The sequence below is a fragment of the Otolemur garnettii genome, unplaced genomic scaffold (genome assembly GCF_000181295.1).
Source record: "Otolemur garnettii isolate 467f Iridium unplaced genomic scaffold, OtoGar3 scaffold00001, whole genome shotgun sequence".
NCBI classification, from domain to species: domain Eukaryota; kingdom Metazoa; phylum Chordata; class Mammalia; order Primates; family Galagidae; genus Otolemur; species Otolemur garnettii.
In genome coordinates this window covers 1,449,963-1,473,096 of record NW_003852396.1, presented here as the reverse complement: position 1 = coordinate 1,473,096, position 23,134 = coordinate 1,449,963, and the positions used below count along the sequence as shown (strand labels likewise).

General features: G+C 43.7%; 2 protein-coding genes across 3 annotated transcripts in view; both read left to right on the top strand.

Annotated features, from left to right (window-relative positions):
• Positions 1 to 4,755, top strand: part of CCDC82 (coiled-coil domain containing 82) — a 41,534-nt gene extending 36,779 nt beyond the window's left edge. For both annotated transcript variants that reach the window (XM_023511320.1, XM_003780779.3), the window contains one exon: positions 3,802 to 4,755. In XM_023511320.1, coding sequence (XP_023367088.1) covers positions 3,802 to 3,867 — 66 coding nt within the window. In that variant the 3' untranslated portion in view covers positions 3,868 to 4,755. The remainder of the gene's footprint in view (positions 1 to 3,801) is intronic.
• A 5,366-nt stretch (positions 4,756 to 10,121) lies between these two features.
• Positions 10,122 to 23,134, top strand: part of MAML2 (mastermind like transcriptional coactivator 2) — a 386,485-nt gene continuing 373,472 nt past the window's right edge. Inside the window, exon 1 of the mRNA XM_003781322.3 lies at positions 10,122 to 10,727. Within this exon, the coding sequence (XP_003781370.1) occupies positions 10,215 to 10,727 (513 nt within the window). The 5' untranslated portion in view covers positions 10,122 to 10,214. The remainder of the gene's footprint in view (positions 10,728 to 23,134) is intronic.

The window sequence follows — 23,134 nt, the reverse complement described above, 5'->3', positions numbered from 1 at the left end:
CTTAGGTGTATGTGGCTGGCACCTTAGCCACTTGAGCCACAGGCGCCGGGCCAGAAAGCTTAACAAGGTTGGGACAACAGAAAGGCACTGGAATAAGAAAAATATTCTTAGCGTGGTGGCGCCCGTGGCTCAGTGAACTCAGCCCCAGCCAAACTGCAACAAAAAATACCTGGTCATTGTGGCAGGTTCCTGTAGTCCTAGCTACTTGGGAAGTTGAGGCAAGAGAATTGCCTAAGCCCAGGAGTAGAAGGTTGCTGTGAGCTGTGATGCCACAGCACTCTACCGAGGGTGATAAAGTGAGACTCTGTCTCAAAAAAAAAAGAAGAAAAGAAAAGAAAAATATTCTTAGGAATAGAAATCTAAGTGTCATATTATGTATGAAGAGTACCAGTAGCACTTAGCATTAAGCATTGAAGACATTTCAAGTTTGGACGTTGTGTTTAGGACAATGTGCACATTTTTTCACATAAAAATGCCAAAGAACTTAATTTCTAAAGTTGTTAAGATCTCTCCACTTAAAAAGACAAAAAATGTCCAGACTTTCTCAAGATATTTCCTAGAAACCACAGAAGTTTATAGTCATTATAAACTTATTTGCAGCTTATTGTACTTTGATGAAAGTTCACACTTTGTCGAGTGCTGAGACAGTTTCCATCTTCTGTCTCTCCTCTGTCCGCGCCACTGAGGAGCAGTGCTGTGTGTGCTTTGTGACCAGTGCCTTCCTGGCCATGGGCACTGTGACCCTGTGAACACCTGGGCTCGGTGCTGCTCAGTGCTGTGTCTGTGGCTCTTTCTGCTCTTCCCTCCCAATTATGGCGGCCCCTTCTTTTGCCTTGCACCAGCTGGCTGTTCCTGTCTTTCTGGCCAGCCTGTGTTCATACCTCACTTGTCCCCTTGCTGCCCCTTCTCCTCAACATGGCTCAGTCTGTTTTCCTGAAGACCTCTAGCCAGACTGACTTCATTATTCTTGTTCTTCCTGTTGAAGTAGGATGATATGTTTTTAATCTAATGAAATTAAAGAGGTAGGAGTGACTCAAACATAAAAAAAAATGATAGAAAAATTTTGATAAAACCAAAATATATAATAAATATAATAAAATATCTTATTCTGCAGAAGAGTTAAAGAACATACTGTAATATAAACAAACTAGAATATGAAAAATTCTAACAAATGTTTGTTACTTAATAAAATAAGAAAGTGCATGTGATGATGGGGTTTCCTGGATAATGGAAGATAGGATTGCTGGGCTGGGGTGGTGGACACCTGACACCAAAATGTGAAGAGAGTATGTCCCCCGAAGTGTCAGGTGTCAGTTGGTACTTGGAACACAACTACAAAACTTTCACAAGTGGCAGTTACAGTTAAAGTAAATTTTCAGCATATTATATAAATATTGTTATATAAATAAGAATTTAGAATCAGAATTGGATAGGCCTCCCTTAAACTATTTTAATTTCTTCTCTTCCTTTTTCTTTCTAACTTTTTTCCTCTTCCTTTTTTTTCACCCCTTAAACTGATATTTCTCAAAATATGGTCGTAAATTACCTGTGTCAGAATCACCTAGAAGTTTGTAGAAAATGCATAATCATTGACCTCACCCCTGACCTATTGAATGACAAATGTTTCAGGTATTAAAAATCAGATACTTTAAAATTTGGGTGATTCTTATGTAAATTAAAGATTGAGGACCGCTGCATAAAAGTACCTGTTATGCTGGATTCTGTCCTGAGCTCTCGGAGTTTCCGTGGCAGATCAGTTCATTTCTCCTAGTCTAGCTGCTGCTTCAGAGTAGAAGACTCCAAACTCCTTTTATGTTCTGACCTTTTCCCCACATTCCATTCCAAGTTCCAGCTGTTTTCCTCAGTAAGTCTGGCATTTTAAGAGAGTAATTTTCATTATTAAAATAAGACCCAGATTCTCCACATTTTTAGTGAAGAACTCTGGGAGCAGCATCTGCAGGTAGAGGGGACAGCAGAGCAAGACTCATTTCTCTGCAGTTGCCCCTGAGCTTTAGTTCTTTCTTGCCCCTGCCACATCCTAGCCCTGTGCTTTAAATCTTGGAAGCAGCATACTAGAATGGTTAAAAGCTTGAGTTTAAATGTTTCTTCTGCTACTTATTACTGCCAGTAGGATTTGAGTACAAATTACTTTTTACTTTTACTTAAGCCTAAGTTTTCTCATTTGTAAAGTAGGAATTAAAATAATAATAATTAGAGTTTTTTGCAGATATTAAATGTGTAACACATTTTAAGCATTTAGTGTAGAAGCATTTAGTAAGTGATCAATTGACCTTAACTATAATTTGCAGTAAAAGCAAGGAGATTTTTCTTTCTATCTCAGTATAGCTAACATAGATTTTAATTTTCCAAAATAAATTTAATAAATAATCGAGAAAAAAGGGTATAAAGAAAGATAACATAAAAACATAAAAGCAATCACATTTTTAAAGTCTAGGTTTCTAACTCTGGAATATTTTATTTACTACCGAATCTGAGAACTAGACCAAGAAAATCCCTAATTAGTCCATAGATTATTTCCTTCTCTCCTGAGAAAGTGATTCAGTCAGATATCAGGGGGGTATCATGACCTTGAAAAGGGATTCACAACCTTGTCTAGAAGGAAAATGTATTCCTCACTTTCCCTTCTGTGGGTCCCTATCACCACAAAAGTCAAGGTCATCAAGATCCTTTCTCATCTCACTGAGGACAGAAACAATTAATAAACAGAATCAAGAACCATCAGATCATTGAATCTCCTTTACCTGAAGTAAGCACTTTGAACTCCCCATGTGTCTCTTTCCCTCCCCCAACCACCTGCACAGAATCCCTGCCATTGGTTATTCTCGGATTGTCAGCTCTAAAGCCTCTAAGTTCCTCTTGACTCCTCTCTTAACTTTTTCTACCCTCCTCTTTCCTCTCCATCTTCATTGCTAGCACTCAAATTTGGGCCCTCATGACCTAATTTGTCACCATAGACTTATCACTAGTTGTCAAACCATTCTAAAATTGTTATTGTAACAATTTTAAAAAATACACCTTAGATCAGTTGTGTCCCTGCTCTAAGATCTTTAGCAGCTTATCATCGCCTATCAAATCATTGTAAAACCTCTTAACCTAGCATTTCATACTTTTTATTCTCTAACCTTAATCTCTTTTGTTCAGTTTTTCGTTTCTTCCTCTATAAATCCTGCGCTTTCTTGTCATGTCACTCACTGTTACATGGACTCTGGTCTCTTACAGAAAACTCTCACCACCAACTCTTTGCTTAGCAAATCTTTTTACCCAGGATAGCTTACATGCCACTCTGTCTGGTCACCTCAACTAACTGTGGCCTCTTACAGACCCTCTTACAAACCCTCTTAATAGTGTCTGTACCTCTTTATGGCTCTTAATACTAATTGCCATCAGTATATTTGTACTGAACTCTGTTCTTAAGGTCAGAGAAAGAAGCTTTTAAAATTTTGTTACTTATTGATTAGCAGAGTATTTGATATATATGTTAAATAATTTTTGTTGAATAAGTTATTGAAATTATTACATTTTTATTTTAAGTATAATAGAAAAATTATAACATACAAGACAGTTATGAAATTAGTAATAATACTCAATATGATCTCTTTCTAATGTTCTCTGAGTTAGAAATGCTTATTTGAAATTGAGTTCCTATTTATAATAATAAAAAGATTTTTGTTTATGATTAACATGAAATGAACTTGTTGCTGTTTGTGTGTATAGTTGGAAAGGCCCACCTTATCTTCATTGCTTTGAGTAAAATAACTAGCTTTTTTATTATATGTGCAGAAATACGGTCAACTTGAAGAATATCTCAATTTTGCGGATTACTTTCAAGATGAGAAGTTTGACTGAATTGTAACACATTTCCTTCAGAGAAGATTTTATAAATTATTGTAAATGTGAGGATCATGAATCTTGTTTCTCTATATCATGTGATGAATTTATAAATTTTATGTACATCTTCATGGCAAAATACCTTGTTCAAAACATATGTTCATCTTATGTTTGACATAAGACATGGCACTCTACAGTCTAATAAAACTTTTACCTGATGTACATAGGTAAATGGCTTAATAATTTTTAAGTCTGTAAATGAATTTTAAAGTTACATAACAATACCTTTATAACACATGACAAGTGAGTGAGCTGTTCATGTCCTTTCATTGTAGTGGAAATATATTGTATTTTTAAAATGTATTTAGATTAACATAGATGTGTATTTTTTGCTGCATCACTTTCCAGGTGTTTGTGATTATTATTTTTTGCAGTATTACATGATATTCACTGATATATTTTTAAATATGTTAAACTATATCAGTGGGCCATGGAAGAAGCCTCAAGCCCCTCAGGTCAAGCCCTTGCCTCAGAATCAGAGAGTAGCTGATATGTGCCAAGTACAGAGCATATTTTTCCTTTTCTAAGGTTTCCTTTTCAAATGGATTTCAGGCCTCTAGAGTCTTTCAACCCTCACATTCAAGAATAATCCCATCATTTGTATTTTTATGCCTTACAATGTTTGTTGTTTTTTCTATTCAATGTTGTCTAGATATTATGATTAAGATGTATTTTATTTATTTTTATCAATAAATTTTCCCATTTAAGTATGTATGTTAGAATCAGAAGATCTCAGAGAGACAAATTCAGCCAAAAACACTTTAAAAGCATATTTTTGGTATTTGCGTTGCTTTGCACACTTCAGTTCTCCTATAAAATAATAAAGTAAAGCAGTTGCAGAGTGAACAGATGAACCCTGTTTATTCTATATTTTTAATTCTTAAAAGTGGTATTCTAGTAGGATCCATTCTGTGGTGGAATTTGAGATCCTTTTACTTATTAGTATTGTTGGTTGAACTTGACTTTGTCTGTTGTGTGATTCGTGGCATTTACCTCAGTGTAGGTGTATACCTAAAAAGCTGCACTGAGTTTTTACATGGAGCTCCTTGTCTGCAGTTCATTTCCTGAAATTATCCCTGTTATTATTGTAAACAAACTGAATAGAAAAAACTCACAAAATGGTGAAAATGCTAATGATTCTGTTTAATGAATATATACCTTTCTTTTAATTTTTAGATTCAGAATGCTAGTGGGTATATTTTGTTTACATACTTTGTTTTTGCACAGATTGAATCAAAGTTATTCATGTGTCTACCTTTTTCAAAAGAGTAAAATAGAAATTTCAGCCACATATGCAATTTTTATTCTAATTTTTATTTGTCTAGCACATGGCCAAATAATCCTTAACTAAATCTCAGTGAATAAAAATGAAGCCATAGTTGAAAAGTGAGGATGAAGATGAGTGTCCGAAAAGAAGCAAGCAGAGTTAGAGAAGTGACAGAGTGGCAGGGTGAAGGATCATGAACGATTTGTAATTAGGAAGGCCAGAGGAAATGAAAAAGAATGACCTCTATGACCTCTGCTGACCCTGGATGCATCACTTCGCATACAGGTGCTACACATAGGCCTCAAATAGTGGAGAGTGAGAGTTCCAAACAGAAAATGTTAAAACTTGATTTATCTATTATTTTTGATAGTATGGAGTTAATTCGTAAAATTAAGTCACTAATAATTCCAAGGATTGATGGTACCTGATCCATTTCTTAGGTCAGGCATCTTGTTCGCTTAAAGCACTTTACCTGTTTCGAACAGCTATTGATCATGAATTGGTGCTTATAGGTAATTTTCCTGATGTCTGCGATCATTGCAGCCAAGCATGCTACTTCACTGGTTACTTAGAGAATATAAGGGCTTTTTAAGGTATATGGTAACACGAAGAATGAGAAAGAAGCTGTTAGCAAATGAGAATTAGCACAGCTTAGGGGACCAAAATCAAATCACTTATAAGAAAATGAAGATGTTGGCTCCGCGCCTGTGGCTCAAGCGGCTAAGGCGCCAGCCACATACACCTAAGGTGGTGGGTTCAAATCCCCAGCCCCGGCCCGCCAAACAACAACGATGGCTACAACCAAGAAATAAACGGCCAGGTGTTGTGGCAGGCGCCTGTAGTCCCAGCTACTTGGGAGGCAGAGGCAGGAGAATCGCTTGAGCCCAGGAGTTGGAGGTTGCTGTGAGCTGTGATGCCATAGCACTCTACCCAGAGGGATAGCTTGAGGCTCCGTCAAAAAAAAAAAAAAAAAAAGAAAGAAAATGAAGATGTTGAAAAATAAAATCATCCCTTACAAGTGTTATGACATTATATTACTTCATCATCAATATCACGATTCAGTTACAACACGAAAAAAGTTTTGTTTTTTTTTTTGAGATGGAGCCTCAAGCTATCCCCCTGGGTAGAGTGCCATGGCATCACAGCTCACAGCAACCCCCAACTCCTGGGCTCAAGCGAATCTCCTGCCTCAGCCTCCCAAGTAGCTGGGACTACAGGCGCCTGCCACCACGCCTGGCCATTTTTTGGTTGCAGCCAGCATTGTTGTTTGGCGGGCCCAGGCTGGGGATTCGAACCCACCACCTTAGGTGTATGTGGCTGGCGCCTTAGCCGCTTGAGCCACAGGTGCCGAGCCACAAAAAAAGTTTTTAAGCTCATAAATCTCACACATCATCTCATTACTATCAAGTTTTTATATCTGGGCATTTATTACTATAGAGTCAGGCAGCTATGAAGAGAAGAGATGATGAGCACGTAATTGGACAAATGGACAGGGAGCAAGGTCTGAAGTAATTCAGAGTGCCATCTGGGAGTTTCAGGGTGTGAGAGGGAATCTAACCATCAGATGGGGAAATGCTCATGTTACAGGTTGCTAGATGCAATTGACCACATTTCCTGGCTTGTCTGCTCTCACATTCAGGTGAGTATTTCTATCCAGTACTCATTCCTTGGAGGTATTACGGAGCTTTGGGGATAGTCTTGCATCCCCATAACTCCTTTCACACTTGATATGGAGGCAACCAGACCAGTGGTTAAGAGAGGTTTGAAGATATTCTTGAATCCTCATCTGTTACTTTCTGGTTATATTAACTGGAACACATAGTTTAATTTTGGGGAGACTCAGTTTCCTCATTTCTAACTGCAGTTAGTAATACCCGTCTCAGAATGCAAAGTGCTGTGCCTGAAACAATGATGTTTTACAGGTAAATAGTTACTGATGTGAATGAAAATGAAAATTTCAACAATACTGATGTCAACTTTAACAAAATTAAATTTTTATAAGGGTAAACATGTACAAAACATAATCCAAAGAAGCGTCCTACACCATGGGAATATAGTATGAAAATTTATTAAATTCCTGCCTCACAACTTTTTAAGATATGCCTGTCTAGCAGAGAAATCAAAGTTTATATCATTTAAGAATAGCTGACATGTTATTAATCAAAATCTATATGTGCAGTGCTACAGAGTGAACATTGTTTTTAATTTGTATTACACACTTTTCTTGTTCATCAGGTGTGACTGCTGAATATAAAACACCCATAAAATAAAACATCCATCATAGTATAAAGAAGAGATTGTCCAATAAGCACAACTTTTAAAGGATCAAATACAAAATTATTTGAACTTTCACTTTTTAAAGACACTTTATGACAGAGTTCTCCATTAAAATTGTTTATTTAACAAAGATATATTTCCGCTTTTCTCATGAGTAATGAGGAACTAACAGTACGTTTCAAGAAACAGTTTAAAGTTGTATCCTATCAGACAGTACTTGACCCATTTTCAAGCTAACATTCTAGGATTTGTGAAAAAGGAAATGGACTAACATAGGCCAATCTATGGAACTAAGTTGTAGATAAATCCAGTTTGAAATGTTTGCAGTGGTTCGTTTCTTGCCATAGCTCAGTTTGAAGCAGTTCCATGTTACTGAAATGGCAAAGTTGGTTCAAATTAATGAACATCCATCCTTTGCTGGAGACCTCTGATCCAGAGAACTTCTAAGTTGGGACTCCTAGAATATGTCTAGCCCTGACTGTTCCAGTATTGTGCTCACTTTAGATAATTTTCTGTAGTTGATAAAGACAAGCGGAATCCATTATAAGTTTAGTATTTTCAAAGTAGGATCCTCTGAAGATGATGGGACACTGGTGTGTGTGAGGTATTTATTTTATTTGTGTTATTAAACTTCCCGAAATTCAACTATTCCATATCAATGTTCCTCACTGTAGATGTGCACCAGATAGCGATGACCTCAGGTCTTCGGTCTGTCGCAGGCAATCTTACATTTTTAAAGAAAAACCTTTTATTCTAGAATTGGCATTCGTAATTTTCTCATCCTCGTAAAATGTTTTATTTATCCCTACTGATCTACTTGTGATCACCCATATAGACAGACACCTGGCTGCCCTCAGGAGCTGACAGCATGACTGCCTCCTCCCCACACGCTCCCCGCCCCCAGCACACGCTCTCGCCGGCTTCTTTATTAATAAATATTTTCTCAGTGCTCATCCGGCTCTCAGTAGGGTGCTCAGTGGTGTCATTTACAACATATTGAAAAATGAAAATGACATCCTCAGGAGGGCGTCAATGTAGGTCTGAAGGGGAAAACACATTCCGGGCCCGGAATTTCTTAAACATTTAGAGCCGGAGAAACCGTAGTGCAGAGGCTGGGGAATTTCCCCAGCCCTCCCCAGGAACCGAGCCGCGCAGGCCCGGGACTTGCCTCCCCGGTCGCTGGGCGGCCCCCTGCCCCCGGAGCGCCGGCCCGAGCCCCGGCTCCACTGCGCCCCAGCCTTCCCCCGAGCCGCGCTGGCCCGGGACTTGCCTCGGCGGCCGCTGGGCGGCGCCCTGCCCCCGGCGCGCCGGCCGATTCCCGCTCCGCTGCGCCCCAACCTTCCCCCGAGCCGCGCAGGCCCGGGACTTGCCTCCGCGGCCGCTGGGCGGCCCCCTGCCCCCGGCGCGCCGGCCGAGCCCGCTGCGCTGCGCCCCAGCCTTCCGCCCGCCGCGCCGCGCGCCCGCCCCGCCCCCGCGCGCCGCGCTCTCCCTCGCCCGCACTCTCTCTTTCTCTCGCTCTGCTCTCGGAGCACAATGAAAGCCTGTGTATCGCCGTGACTCCGGGCGGGAGCCAGTGTCAGCGAAGCGGCTAACAACAGACGAGAAAGAGAAAGGAAAATACAAGCTACTTTTTTCCATCCATAAAGCGGAGCAAATACAAGAGATAGAACCACATTGCTTATTGCGAGTCCAGACCCTCAGATCCACTGGCCGGGATGGAATGTACTAAAGTGGACAGGAAAGTGGCTGGACATGACTCGGTGCTATGTCCTGGAAGTTTGTAAGTTTGACCATCGTTTGTAAATTACTCTCGGAAGAGTTTGTCTTCTCTCGATCCTGCGTTAGAATAGAGCGGGGGGAGAGGAATGGGAGCGTAAGCGGGTAGGAAAAATGTGTTGAAGGACCCTCTCAGTGGCTGGCGACTTGAGATCGCTTTCATCTCAGCCTGGGAAACCTTAGACGGGTGAGGATTTTACCGGTGATTGGATTCAGCGAAGAAAAAAAGCATGGTGCAAAAGTCCAGTAGTGACATTGTTAACAATTGAAAAGCTGTCTCCCTCTTTGGGGAGAAGACAACATCCTGCAGTACCCCAAAGAGGAGAAATCACCGGAGCGAAGGGAAAGCGAATTAAAAGCCAAAAGACAGTCTCTCTTGACTATTGTACATTTTGAACGTTGACTTCAGAAACCTGAAACAGCACTGCTTGTGAGTGTGTGTGTTTTAACCTGAGAAGTCAAGGCTGCCGGTACATAGACCATGGTAGAAATGTGTTTCTCTGCAGAAACATCTCCGTAAAGAATTTTCTGTAACAGCGAGGTGACGGAGAGTCCAGCTCGCTATTATACTCTCAGTTCTTTTTACTGCGTGTTTCTGTCTTCTGCTGGACAATCCCTGAATTCTTGGTCTGTCCCCTAGATCGTGTGTTTACAAAGTACCTAGAGCTCTTGTCAGCTTGGTGAGGGGAAAAATCCACCAACTCTGCCCAACTTCTCCAGAGCTGTCAAATGCAATTAGAGTAAGTTGATCAGGGCTTGTTTCCAACTTACTCTCTGCAATTGGTTTCTATTCTTTCTCCCCATCCTCTTTTCACCAACTCCCCTCCCCCACGCCTTCTCCACTGCTCCCCCAACCTCTGAAGACCTCTATTCATGTGGCCCTAAACGCTGAGCTCACATTGTCAGAAACATTTGCCAGCCACAGCCAGCAGTAGCCTCTTTCCACCTCACCATCCCAGAGGCAGCAATCATTGTGTCCACTAAGATGGGGGACACAGCGCCCCCGCAGGCCCCTGCAGGAGGGCCAGGGGGGGCCTCTGGGGCGGGGCTCCTTGGAGGGGGCTCAGTCACCCCGAGAGTGCACAGTGCTATCGTGGAGCGCCTCCGGGCTCGGATCGCTGTCTGCCGCCAACACCACCTGAGCTGTGAAGGCCGCTATGAACGCGGGCGGGCTGAGAGCTCAGACCGGGAGAGAGAGAGCACCTTGCAGCTCCTGAGCCTCGTCCAGCATGGCCAGGGGGCAAGGAAGGCTGGCAAACACACCAAGGTCGCCACCACCGCTGCCACCACTACAGCCCCTGCACCACCCCCTGCTGCGCCTTCTGTGGCCTCCCAAGCAGCATCAACAGCGGCCCCACCACCCCCACCAGACTATCACCATCACCACCAGCAGCACCTGCTGACCAGCGGCAATGCTGGTGGCAGCGGTGGGATAAACGGAGAGCAGCAGCCACCAGCTTCAACCCCAGGGGACCAAAGGAACTCCGCCCTGATTGCGGTAAGCCCCTGGCTTTCTCTTGGTTCTGGCTGTAGTTCTGGCCTTTTATGAAGGTAGAGATTGCCTTGGCCTAAGGCAGAATGGACGACAGTGGAAGAGGCCAGGAGGTCACCTGACTCCCTGGAAGGCCACTGGGTGTGTTGTTTGGTTGATTTTTAGTCTCTACTCATTCAGTGCCTTGGTGCTCCTCCTTTATAGGACGTTCCCTAACCAAGAAGCTGGAGTTTTCCAGAGGCTCTCTGGGGTTCACAGTGTGTACAAGAAGGGGCTACAAGATCCGAGCCCCTGAGGAAGGTCCCCTCTCAAGGGTCCCCCTGCTCTGGCTATCCAGCTCTGATTAGGTCCCACGGGCATTTTCGACATTTATCGGCCTGCCTAACCTTTAGCAAAGTCTTCTCCTTCTTGCTGTATTTGGCCTCTGCCCCCTTTGAAGCGGCCTCTGCCCCCTTTGAAGCGGCCCCTTCCCCTTGGCCTACAAGAACATAAATGGTGATGTGTGGCACAGAGTAAGTTCCATGAGTCAAAAACAAAATGTGGGGAAAATAACCCAAAGGGAGACTAGTGAAGGAATGTCCCTAAAAGGTCTACTCCCTAGTGTCCTGGGGACTCCCTCACCCCTCAGCCCCTCCAGTTTCCTTTCCAAAGCTCCCTGGTCAAGCGTGGTCAGGTAGAGCCTTCATTGAAGTGGGCCCCACAGAGCAGCTGTTTCCAGATGTCCCAGGAAGTACCTGGTCTTTACCCACTCCTGGTGACGATATCAAACCTGAAAGTTCTGATTTTAGTTTCTTGCTAGAGGTTCTTCCTTAGAGGCACAGACACAGCCCATCCCAGAGGCATCATGCCTTGAATCACTGGTTCTCAGGGCTGGTTCTGGTCAGGTGACTGCCTGCCACATGCGGCTTCCCCTGAGGCTTCTGGGCCCGTGGCCTCTAGGGCAGAAGGTGGAGCCCTGCCCTCAGCCTCTCAGGCTTCCTGCTGTGAGTTACTGGGCTCCTGGATTCTGTGTCAGCTAACAGCACTCATCCAAGTTTACCCAACCAGTCCCAAAGAAAGGCGGCAACAGGAAATGGCCATTTAAGCCCCAAAGTTCTCAAAAAGCCCAAAGGGGAGAACGTTCAGGGCCTAACTCCTCCTCCAAAGAAGCTTGAGGAGGGGCTCTGGGAAAGGGCATCCTCCGGCCAGGCTGTAGCTGCTGCTTTCTGGCTCCCTCTTATCCCTGGCCTGGTTCCACAGGGAGGAAGGTTCCAGGATCTGGGAGCCAGGGTGGTGTTCTCCTTCACCATACTGGGAGACCCCAAATTGCCACTTCTTAGGGCCAACTCCAGTTGAAAAATAACTATCAACAATTAAACTGCCCAGTGTTTACCATTTGATGGTTGAATGCCACCAATTTGTGGGGTGCTATTTGAGTTTCAAGGCCTGACTTCCTTCCTCTACCACCTGCTCTATGGAGGCTTCTCCCTGGGATTCCCTCTGAGAGCACAGAGAATTTGTTTTGAGAAAAAGAGATGCTGGGATAAAGGAGGGTGGTAAAGAATGGCTCAAATGAAAAGAGTGAGGTTTGTATGTGTGTGTGTGTCACTGGCATCTGCAGTCAAAAGTATCTGATGCCTTGATTATCCCCAGTAAATTTATACTCTGCTGCAAGTCTCCCAATAATACAGCTTTGTCTGCCTCACAGTCTCCTGGTAAGTGTCTCTGGGGTTGATTCTGAGAAGAGGTGCTCAGCCTGACCCTGAACGGGGAAGACTCTGGGTGCCCGGGGTGCCCAGGGTGCCCAGACTGGAGGGGCCATTCAGGGCTGCAGTATGGGCTTCTCCTGTGGCCGTCCTAGCCCAGCCACTGAAGGAAGGTGACATGTCTGCTTATGGCTTTGTTCTTTGGGCCCCGCTTTTGTCCAACTTGGAAATAAGATGAGGCTGCCTCTCTCTCTCTTGGGTTTTTCAGGATGGGCCATGAAACCAACCTGGGTGGGTGTAACTTTACAATAGCAAGATCTGTGCTGCTGAGGAAGTGAGAGAAGGATGCCTGGCCCTTCCCACAGAGGGCTTCCTGAGGCAGAAGCCAAAAGTGGTTGCTGTGCCACCCGGCTCTGAGCGGGAATCTGTCTCCTCTCTTCTAACTACCAGCCATCTCCTAAAACAGCGGTTCTCAACCTGTGGGTCATGACCCACAGGAACTGTATTAAAGAGTTGTGGCATTAGGAAGGTTGAGAACCACTGTCCTAAAACATTCCCTTAGAGGCGCCCCATTCCAGGTATAGTGATACAGAGAGGTGTCATGTAAACAGGAAAAGGGACAGTTTTTTTCAGGGTTTGCTTTTCACTGAGAATCTGTGGCATGGCAAGGACTGATCCACCCTCCCACTTTTGGTTTTTGGAAATTCCCTCTCCATTTTAGCTTCTACAAGTGGTGCTTTGTTATTCAGGGTGGTTCTCGGGACAGTGATGCAAGTTCTGCATTGACCTGATAACACTGTGTTCAAAGGGAGGCCTGGGCATTTGGGAGAGATTCACTAAACCCATTACATACCCTGTTTCACTTCACCCAGACACCTCTTATTTTCAGAGAATATTAATTTAAGAGGGCTTTTGCTTAGAGTGAGTGTCAGAATTTTTATTAATTTTATAAATTATTGCTACTGTGTTCATAACCAGATTTATGTGGTCTGGGTGTGTTGAATATATTACTTTAATAGTGAATTTATATGCTATAAGTGACCATAAATGTCCTTTGGAGGAAGGAAGAAAATATTGATTATTTAAAATCAAATATATGCTGTGTCCTGAGATGGAAGCTGTGTGCTCTGTGTGCCTTTTAGTACAATGCTTTGAATATGGTGGACACTGTTTACTGTGTGAGGGTGAAAAGACAACTTCTTTTCAGTGGAATAGTGTTGACTTTGAAGGGTGTTACAGCCTGGAATATATAATATCTAAATCCTTTCAATAGCGTAAGTTTCAAGAACAATGCAAGAATAACCTCCAAGCCAGTTCTAATTCTGTCCACATTGAGAGCCTAATTCTGCAGCTCTTACTCAGCCAGTCTCTTCATTTAGCTCAAGTGCAAGTTCAGGGGAAGCCCCACAGTTACAGAGACTACAGAAACAGGGCTTTTCAAAGGCCCCGGATGGTAGGGCTTTGAGCAGATCTGAGTTTCTAACCACTTGGAGCAGGCTGTAGGCACTAAATCATTTTCTGGTGAAGTATGTTTGAGTCTTTGAATGAACTGTGAACGTGAGTAATTGCTTGTGCCTGGACCAGTAAGGTTTAGAGCTTCTGTGGTACAGTATTAATCTTTCCCTTTTGCCTGAGACAAGCTCTTTTTCTCTTTTTTTTTTTTTTTTTTTTTTTAGACAGAGCCTCAAGCTGTCCCCCTGGGCAGAGTGCCGTGGCATTACAGCTCACAGCAACCTCCAACTCCTGGGCTCAAGCGAGTCTCCTGCCTCCGCCTCCCAAGTAGCTGGGACCACAGGCTCCCGCCACAATGCCCGGCTATTTTTTGGTTGCAGCCGTCATTGTTGTTTGGCGGGTCCGGGCTGGGGATTTGAACCCGCCACCTTAGGTGTACGTGGCTGGCGCCTTAGCCGGTTGAGCTATAGGCGCCAAGCCGACAAGCTCTTTTTCTGTTGCATAGATTGTGTTGCTAGGATGAGTAGATAAGTGGTTCCAAGTCGTCTTTGGCTTCGAAGATCATCTTTTCTTAATGTGGTGTGGAGGAAAGAAAGCAGACCAGGCAAGGAGCTGCAGGCCTTGGTTCCGTGCCCGCTTGACCACCATCCAGCTGGGTGACCTAGGACAAGTCACTTAGCAGTCGTCTGTGAAACAGGGGGAGCAGCCCCACGGCCCCCGCTTGTTAAGAGAAGCAGATCAATGCATGTTTCTGAACAGGTTTTGGAAAAGCAAGTAAGCACTGCACAGATGCAGAGCGCCATTCATTACAGCCCTGCACTGGAGAGAATGCCCTGTTTCCAGGGATTAAATGTACAGTGAGCTTTCAGTTGTCTGTTTTAAATGACAAAATGGCTTTTATTGTAAATAGAGGCGTTGGTATTTCAAATTTAGTGCTGTCAAGATAAGACTGAGATATGGGAGTACTTAAGTGTCCCTGAAAGTCCCGGGAACTCCTAGTTACAAAGTGTGATGCTGTGAAAGTCTTTGGAGTCTTTGAATCATGTGGTTACAGCCTCTCATGGACCTGAGAAGCTTGGAAAGGTGTGTCACCCGGAGCATCTAAGACATATTAGAAAAGTCATTTACACAAATGGCCTGGGAAAGTTAAATATTTTGTCAACAATAGCCTAGAATGTTAATTGGTAGCTTAAGAAAGTCAGACACAGGAAATCATTGCCAGAGCTCTCTGGTTCCTTTAACTGATGACAATTAAGTTTTTAATTGACAATTCAGGTATTGACAGCTGTAACTGGGGGGCCAGAGCTGGGTTTCTGTGACTGTTCATGTGATAAATGTCCTCCCCAGGACAGTGACAGAAGTGTTTACATTATTTATATATGCAGCCGTCATTTCCTTAAGAACTGACCTATTTTTATTCTATTTTCCAGAACGGAGTAATAAAAGGAGCGTTCTTATCTAGCCAGGACCTTTCTACCACTTCTTTTCAATGTAATTCTAAGCTCTCACAAAGGCAAAAGGGTTCATACAGACGGAGAAGTTGGTACAATACTTTATCAGAAATTGACAGAGAGCTTGCTTCGATAGCAAGGTGGTGTTATGGTGGGAAACAAGATAAGATGTCTTGTTGTTTGGGTTAATGTTTGTTTATAGGAGGCATTTGCTTTCTTTGAAATAATGTCATTGCTACCTGATGTTCCTCAAAATGCTCTGAGTTTTAGAATTTAACACCATTATGGCTTCCCTATGTGTGAACATTTTTAAGTACCAAAATCTTTGAGCGGGACTTTCAAACGTCCTCAGACATAGCAATTAAATATGACTAGAAGAGTGGCCCCCATTAACTGTTTTTTGTTTTTATTGTTCATTTGTATTTGTTTTTAGCATCGTTGTTTAGTCACAAAAAGCCTACAAGGAAATCTGAAAACAATCATCCAAGTCTATGTATGGCAGTGAAACCATTCCGAGTGGAGGCGAGGAATACTACTTTCCAGACCTTTATACACATTAATGTTCATAGGCAGGGCTGTATTTAATGAAAACAATTCTAAATGTTTCCTTCTGCATTTTCATGCTAATTTCCCTCACATTCAGGCAGACTTCATGGGAGAATAAGGAATAATACAGCTAAAGATAGAGTCCCTGCTTACTTATGGTCTACAGGAGAAATCAAGACCATCTCAATAATTACTAACCAGATGGAATAGATGGGCGCTGGAGTAGAAAATGGAGAAAGAGAGGAGTAAATATTTATTGAATCCTAAAATATGCAAGGCACTTCTATTACAATATTTTAGGTAATTCCTGCAAAAACTGAGTAAGTGGCATTTGTCCCGCTTTATAAAAAAGAACACTAAGACTTACAGATAGAGTAAATGGAAGGATTTAATATGTGGATTTTGTAGTTAGACTCATGTTCAGGTCCCTCCTTCAATCTACTAGCTGTATGAGTTTGGGGAAATAATTTTATTCATTTTCGTCATCAGTATCTTCTTGGAAAACAAAGTTGGTTATTTAGCAACACAGTCAGTGTAGTGCCTGACACTCAGTAGGTGCTCCAAACATTTGGTAGTGGGTGGGTAGGGGAAGATTCAGATCCTGCCAGGGGTCACTGCGTGGAGAGTGCTGGCCACCAGCAGGGCCTGGGAGAAGGGAAAGGAGGTGGAAATACTGGATGGGGCCCTGATGCAGGTGTGAACAGTAGTGTTTAGGGGGCGGAGAGCAGAGTCTGACTGATAATGGGGTTGGGTGTGAGCAGCAGGGGACAAGTGAAGACAGTCCTCATTCTGGAGACCTGGAGGTCTGGCAGGAGCAAAGCAGAAACTCTGGAAAACGGCAGAGTAAGACAGGCTCGGAGGAATCACAGCTGTGAAGCCGTCACAATCCTTCATGCCCTTGAAGACAAGCATTACATTCTCCCCAGCAGCCTCTTCTCAAAGCATGTTGCCTAAGTGTTCTGCACTCCCTTGAGCTGCTTAATGCCTTGCTATTTACACACTTCCCCCATTCGTGGTGAGTAATACACTGCAAGACATGGCCTTTGGCATTGAAAGGAGGTGATTTTAAAAGCATATGAGCTAGACACAGAAGAGAAACTAAAAGCAGGCCAGCTACACTTACCTCTCTTCTCAGGCTCCCTAGGCTTCTAGTGCAAATAAGAATTACCCTATTGGTAAAAGTATATTTATTCCCTTGACGTGTGGAACTGATCTTCCCAGCAAATGTGTTTACTTGTATACTAAGTCAGAAAAGGTCTTTTCATTGGAAAAAAAGAAATCATGAGCAAAAACATATGAGAAGTCATAATTATAGATGTTCTTTGAGTTTTGCTTAGTTCCTTGCTTTTAATGCAGACGTCTTACACATCTTTTACTTTGCCTAAGGTCCAGCTGGGTACCAGTTTCCCCCCGTTTGGTCCTTGTTTACCCTATGGAATAGTTGACAAAGGAGAAAAGCCACCAGACTGATGGTTGGATGCTGACCATAGCAAGAGTGCTACCAGCTTTGACCTTTTTCTGCACATCTAAGGAACAGATGTGAAAGAATAGAAGCCCTTCCCTAGAGAGGATATGAAGAGAGAAGTTGGTGTATTCCCCACAGGCACAGAAAGGCTAGGGAGTCGGGACCTGCTGTCGCCAATTTACTGAAGGATTGACCATGAAAAAGGGTAAATAATAATAATTCTGACACGCATCACAGCAGGTCTTATGGGTCTTAATGGTTTTAACAAAGGTTTTTTAATCTCCCATCAAAGCTGTGGACATGTGTAGTTTTTAAAGTTTGCAGAAATTGTTCATTAATTCAATAAATAATCTTTGTGTAGCTATTCCTGTGCCAGGAATACATTTATGAGCACTTTGATATAGGCTTTGCCCTCTTAGAATTTATAGTCTAAAAGGGAAGTGGGTGGGGTTGGAAACAGACGTGTTCAAGTTGACTGGTTTAGGGAGAGAAGGCAGCAGAGCAGTTAAAAGCCTGGAATCTGGAGCAAGACCATCAGATTTCAAACTGCTTAGTAGCTGTGTTTTCTTGGTTAAGTCAAGTCAATTCTCTTGCCTCAGTTTCCACAGCTGTAAAATGGAGTGATAGTAACAGAACTATTAATAACATCAGAATTGTTGATTAACTAAGGCAGTTGTCTGGCACTGCACAGAGGCTCCATAAATTTTAATTGTTATTCCTAGAAGTGACATACTTGAATCAGATTCATGCTTTTCCCAAGATATTATCTCTAAAAGTGTATCAGACGTTTTGTGGAAGAGCCTGGCTTTTCTTTAGGATTTACTTAAAATGGTTAGTGAAGTGCACCATTTTATCTGATTTTCCTCAATAATTTAATAATGGAGATATCACCTGAGATAGATTCTTGCTTTTTTTTTTTTTTGAGACAGAGTCTCAAGCTGTCACCCTGGGTAGAGTGCTGTGGCATCATAGCTCACAGCAACCTCCAACTCTTGGGCTCAAGCGATCCTCTTGCCTCAGTTTTTATATTTTTAGTGGAGATGGGGTCTCACTTTTGCTCAGCCTAGTCTCAAACTCGTGAGCTCAAGTAATTCACCCGCCTCCCCTTCCCCAAGTGCTAGGATCACTGGTGTGAGCCACCCGTGCCTGGCCCCTGAGATAGATTTCCTTCTCCCTGGAATGGGTTTTTCTTGAGAATGAGACCAATTAATAACATCTCTTTAATTGTTAGGATTTTAGGACTCCCAACCTAGAACTTGATTAGAGTGTCTGCTTGACTCCATACTTAGAGAATATAGTCTGGGTTGTCATTCAGTTACCCAGTGAGTATGGGTAAATGAGAAATTTAAAGTATCTAGAAAAAGCTTTGAATCATCACAACTGAGTAGACAAACTTACCAATTTAATTGAATTATTAATTCAAATTAATGAATAATTCTTAGGTGAATCTGGTCGTAGAGTCACAAAAGGGAAGCTCCGTGCTGTGGAGATTTAAATTTATGCGTTTGAAAGCCAGAACCTGGCTAAAGTTGTTATGGAATCCTTAACTCACTGCATCTGCAAATGAGTGGGCCACACTGATTTGTCCTCTTCCCATCCCTGCCGGAAGTGTGTTAAAAATTCCATGTGTCGATGTGGTTTTCAACTTGGAATCTTATCTTTACTCAGTACCTCCTAAAGTGTGACTTTCCATAGGAAATGTGAGGAAGATTTTGCCAACCCCTCAAAGCAAGTCCAGTGATGATAATTCTTAATCAAGAACATGATGTTTCTATGAAGAAGTGAAAGGATTATAATGTCAATATTCCTTGTTCTTTGATAGATGTTGTTTAGGCAAGGATGACTTTATTGGGTCTAAGGCAGAGCAAAGGATGCAGTAAAGGATTTTTTTTCTTTGTGTGTTTTTCCCCCATCATTTAAACTTAGCTTCTTTCTCCTTAAGGATAAGAATGTCAAACTTCATTGGGTTTTGTTTTGTTTGAACGGTGTTCTTGCCTCCTGAGTCATTCTGGCAGGTTCATTGTGTGGAGTCATTAACATTGTCCAACAGCATCACTTTTAAAATTCTTTTTTGTTAGAACCGTGGCCAAGTTACACTTGTGGATCTTACCCAGCAGGCTCACACCTCTTGCCCACGTGAAGCCCAGCACCTTATATTCCTCCTTATACAACAGAGTTGTTTTCAGGTAGTTGTGAGGGATTTGAACAGAAAGTTAATTACACGTCTGGTTCTTTTTAAGAAAATCTAGTTAAGGCAAAAGTCTGCTGTAGCTGCTAATAACTTATCAGGAGTCTGTTGGAGACACAGTATAATCTCTTAGAGTGGTGGTAACCAGGGTGCAAAGAAGAGGCTTAATTGAGTACAGTACGTACTATATTATGTCATACTTACGTGTAAACTGCATTTCTGTAGGGTTCTCAAGTCTAATGCAAAAGTAAAACCCTCCTCTGGCTAAGCAGCTGGGAAATCAAGGGTTTTTTATTGGTGTTGTCCTTGCTGGTGTTCACCTGCGTTTTCTAATAGTTGCCAAACCGGCTACTGGCTAAGGCTTGCTCATTTGATTGCCACACTGCACCTTTTAATTAATGTGCTAGTGGTATTATCCCGTTTGGTTGTTTCACAGAAGTGTTGATAAAGTGCAAAGTGCAGACAGGTGAGAGCAGCAGTCCCCGCAGAAACAGCCGCAGAGGCGGTGGCGACAGTTTGATCCAAGTCCTGCAGCCATCGCACCAAAGACAGCTTCCTTTCCTCACTCAGATTGTTTGCATGTGGATCTGTTTGCAGGCTCAGTCCCCCAGAGAGAGATTCTGAGCTGTCTTTGTGCTAAATTAAACATTAGTTTTCTCCTTGGGAACCTGATCCTCCATAGACTAGGCAACAATATCTTTCTGAGAGAGCTCCCAGCTAAGCATTTCCCTCAGGAAGACATTGGCTCAGGGCCTTTCGCCCGCAGCTGGTGTGAGTGTGTGTTGCACGGGAATTGTTTTGTCTAACCCGGTCTAGAAGCCCTTAGAGCAAGGACATTTTGCTTTAATCCTTGGTACAATGCTGGAGGACCCATGCTGGTTTAGCATATAATAAATGCAAACAGTCAGAGTAGCACTTGGATCTTGTGAGATTACAACCAGGCATAGGAAGGCGTTCTCTTTGTCCGCTGCCTTCCAAATTCTGCACCCACAGCAAAGGGAGTGTGCCGCAGAATAGAAGCCATCTCATCATTTTGTGCCTTCTCTCATCGCCATCCTGCCCATCCCCTAGAGGGCCAGTTCATGTTGGTCTAAAAATAGGGCACTATTCTACAATTTATAGAGTTGTATGCACCCTTAGAGAGAAAACAGACGAAACCTTCTTTCCATAGATAAAGGAATCAAAGTCCATTTTAAGAAAAACGACCGGCTCGGCGCCTATAGCTCAACCGGCTAAGGCGCCAGCCACGTACACCTAAGGTGGTGGGTTCGAATCCCCAGCCTGGACCCGCCAAACAACAATGACGGCTGCAACCAAAAAATAGCCAGGCGTTGTGGCAGGCGCCTGTGGTCCCAGCTACTTGGGAGGCGGAGGCAGGAAACTCGCTTGAGCCCAGGAGTTGGAGGTTGCTGTGAGCTGTAATGTCACGGCACTCTGCCCAGGGGGACAGCTTGAGGCTCTGTCTCAAAAAAAAAAAAAGAAAAAGAAAAACGACCCCCCAAGACTCCATAGCTAGGACTAAAACCCAAATTTCCTGACATTTATTCCAGATTTTAAAAGTTTAATAATTTTATTAAGGATTGTTCAATAAACCTATATAAAAGATAACAGGGGAAATTCAGGAGTTTCATTAAAATTTTGGTTGTAGGTGCGGAATAGTTTAGAACCTGTGGCTGACTGTTCTTTAAACAATCATAATCCCTTCCCTTCCATGTTCCTTTGGAAGGTGACTTTGTCACTGTTCTCATCGGCAAGTGGATGCTTCCCCCCTTCTGCCCCCCATACTCCCCACTCAAATCTTGAATGGCCTTGTGACTTGCCTTAACCAGCAGTAGGTGACAAGAAATGCCCTTCTCGTAACCTGACCTGAGACCACCACGGAAGGAAGCTGGTCTAGCCCAGTGGAAGGTGCACGTCCACGTGGGAAGAGCCCAGGTGCCCCTGCCTCTGCCCAGACACGAGTGAGGCCACCCTGGACCCAGCCAGCCCTCAGAGGGCAGCCACACGAGGGAGCCCGGGTGAAGCCAGCAGAGTAACTGCCCAGCTCATCTGCAGAGTCATTAGAAATATCGCAGCATTGTGGACGGTGCCTGTGGCTCAGTAAGTAGGGTGCCAGCCCCATATGCCGAGGGTGGCGGGTTCAAACCCGACCCCAACCAAACTGCAACAACAACTGTAGTCCTGCAACCCTGCCTGTAGTCCCAGCTACTTGGGAGGTTGAGGTAAGAGAATCGCCTAAGCCCAAGAGCTGGAGGTTGCTGTGAGCTGTGGCACCACTGCACTCTACTGAGGGCGATAAAGTGAGACTCTGTCTCAAAAAATATATATATATATTGCAGCACTGTTGCATGCCACTGACTTTTGGGGTGGTTTGTGAGGCAGCAATGGTTGACCCTGAGCTGGCAGACTTTCGTGGGGAGGACCGGCGTCACTTCTTCAGCTGTGCTACCTGGAGCAGTGACTCAACATCTTTGAGCCTCCTTTTCTGCTTTTCAGGATAATGGTAACTATCTTAAAACGTCTCACGGATTAAATGAGATATTGCAGAACATGAAAGACTCTAGCACAGGAGCCGGAACCTGCGGTCCGAAGGCTCCCCGTCACCTTTCAAAAGGCTGCACTTAGGACCCAGACGGTCACCTGTGACCCTGAGGCTGCGGTCCCCACCCTCGCCCGGCCTGTGGTCTGGCCCGTGGCAGAGCGTGATGCCTGTCAGCGTCCTCGCCTTCTCCTTGGTCCCTTCTCGCAGGGCCATCGTCAAGCTCCCCATCGCTGCGCTTCTCACGCTCACTTCCTGTGCATCAGCATTGTCCTTCCCCCTCGCAGTGCTCCTCCTTCCCGGCTCAGGGTCCGCTGCGGGCCTTCCCCCTAACCACCACGTTTCCAGGCTTCTTGTCACGCTCCAGGGAACACAGCTGCCTCCAGTGTTCTACCCTTAAAATAGAAGAGGGTTAACCTCATAAAGATGTCACTCCTCCGGTTCTGTTGTGCTGCCCTTGGGAGAGTCAAACAGCACGGCAGAGGTGTATGGGCCATGTAATTGCATTCGATCTTGCAGCTCACAGAAGACTTTGTTGGCTGTATAGCACGCGGAAGCCGAGCATATTCCATCCTCAGGAGCACACCTCTAAACCCTGTCACTGTTTTCTAGTAGGAAGTGACTCTGAGGCCTCATTTTTTCCATCTTGTCTTTCACAGTAAATGAATGAATAAATAAACAGGGAGGGACACGGTGCCCCTATGTTGTGTCTGCTCAGTCTCCTTAGTAGTGAGATAGTGGGAGAGCACTGGCCTTCGAGTGGGGTGCTAAAGGTCCAGGTGCGTCTCTGATGCTAATTAGAAGGCAACTTAGAGAGGCCTTTAACTTCCCCAGTATTTACTTTCCCTCTTGGAAAAACTACAGAGGGCACTTGGTGAGTGGCTTGAGTCACCTGGAGGGATCATACACTCTGAATAGTTCCCTGATATTTTGCTTTTGTTTCTCACATTTTAGTCTCTCCTTAAAGACATCCACTGAGGAGGCGTTGAAAGGACAGAGGACTGGGCTGGAATGTTTTGTTTTGTTTTTCTTTTTCTTTTTTTTTTTTTTTTTTTTTCAAGGGATCCAGAGGCCAGTGTGGCCAAAC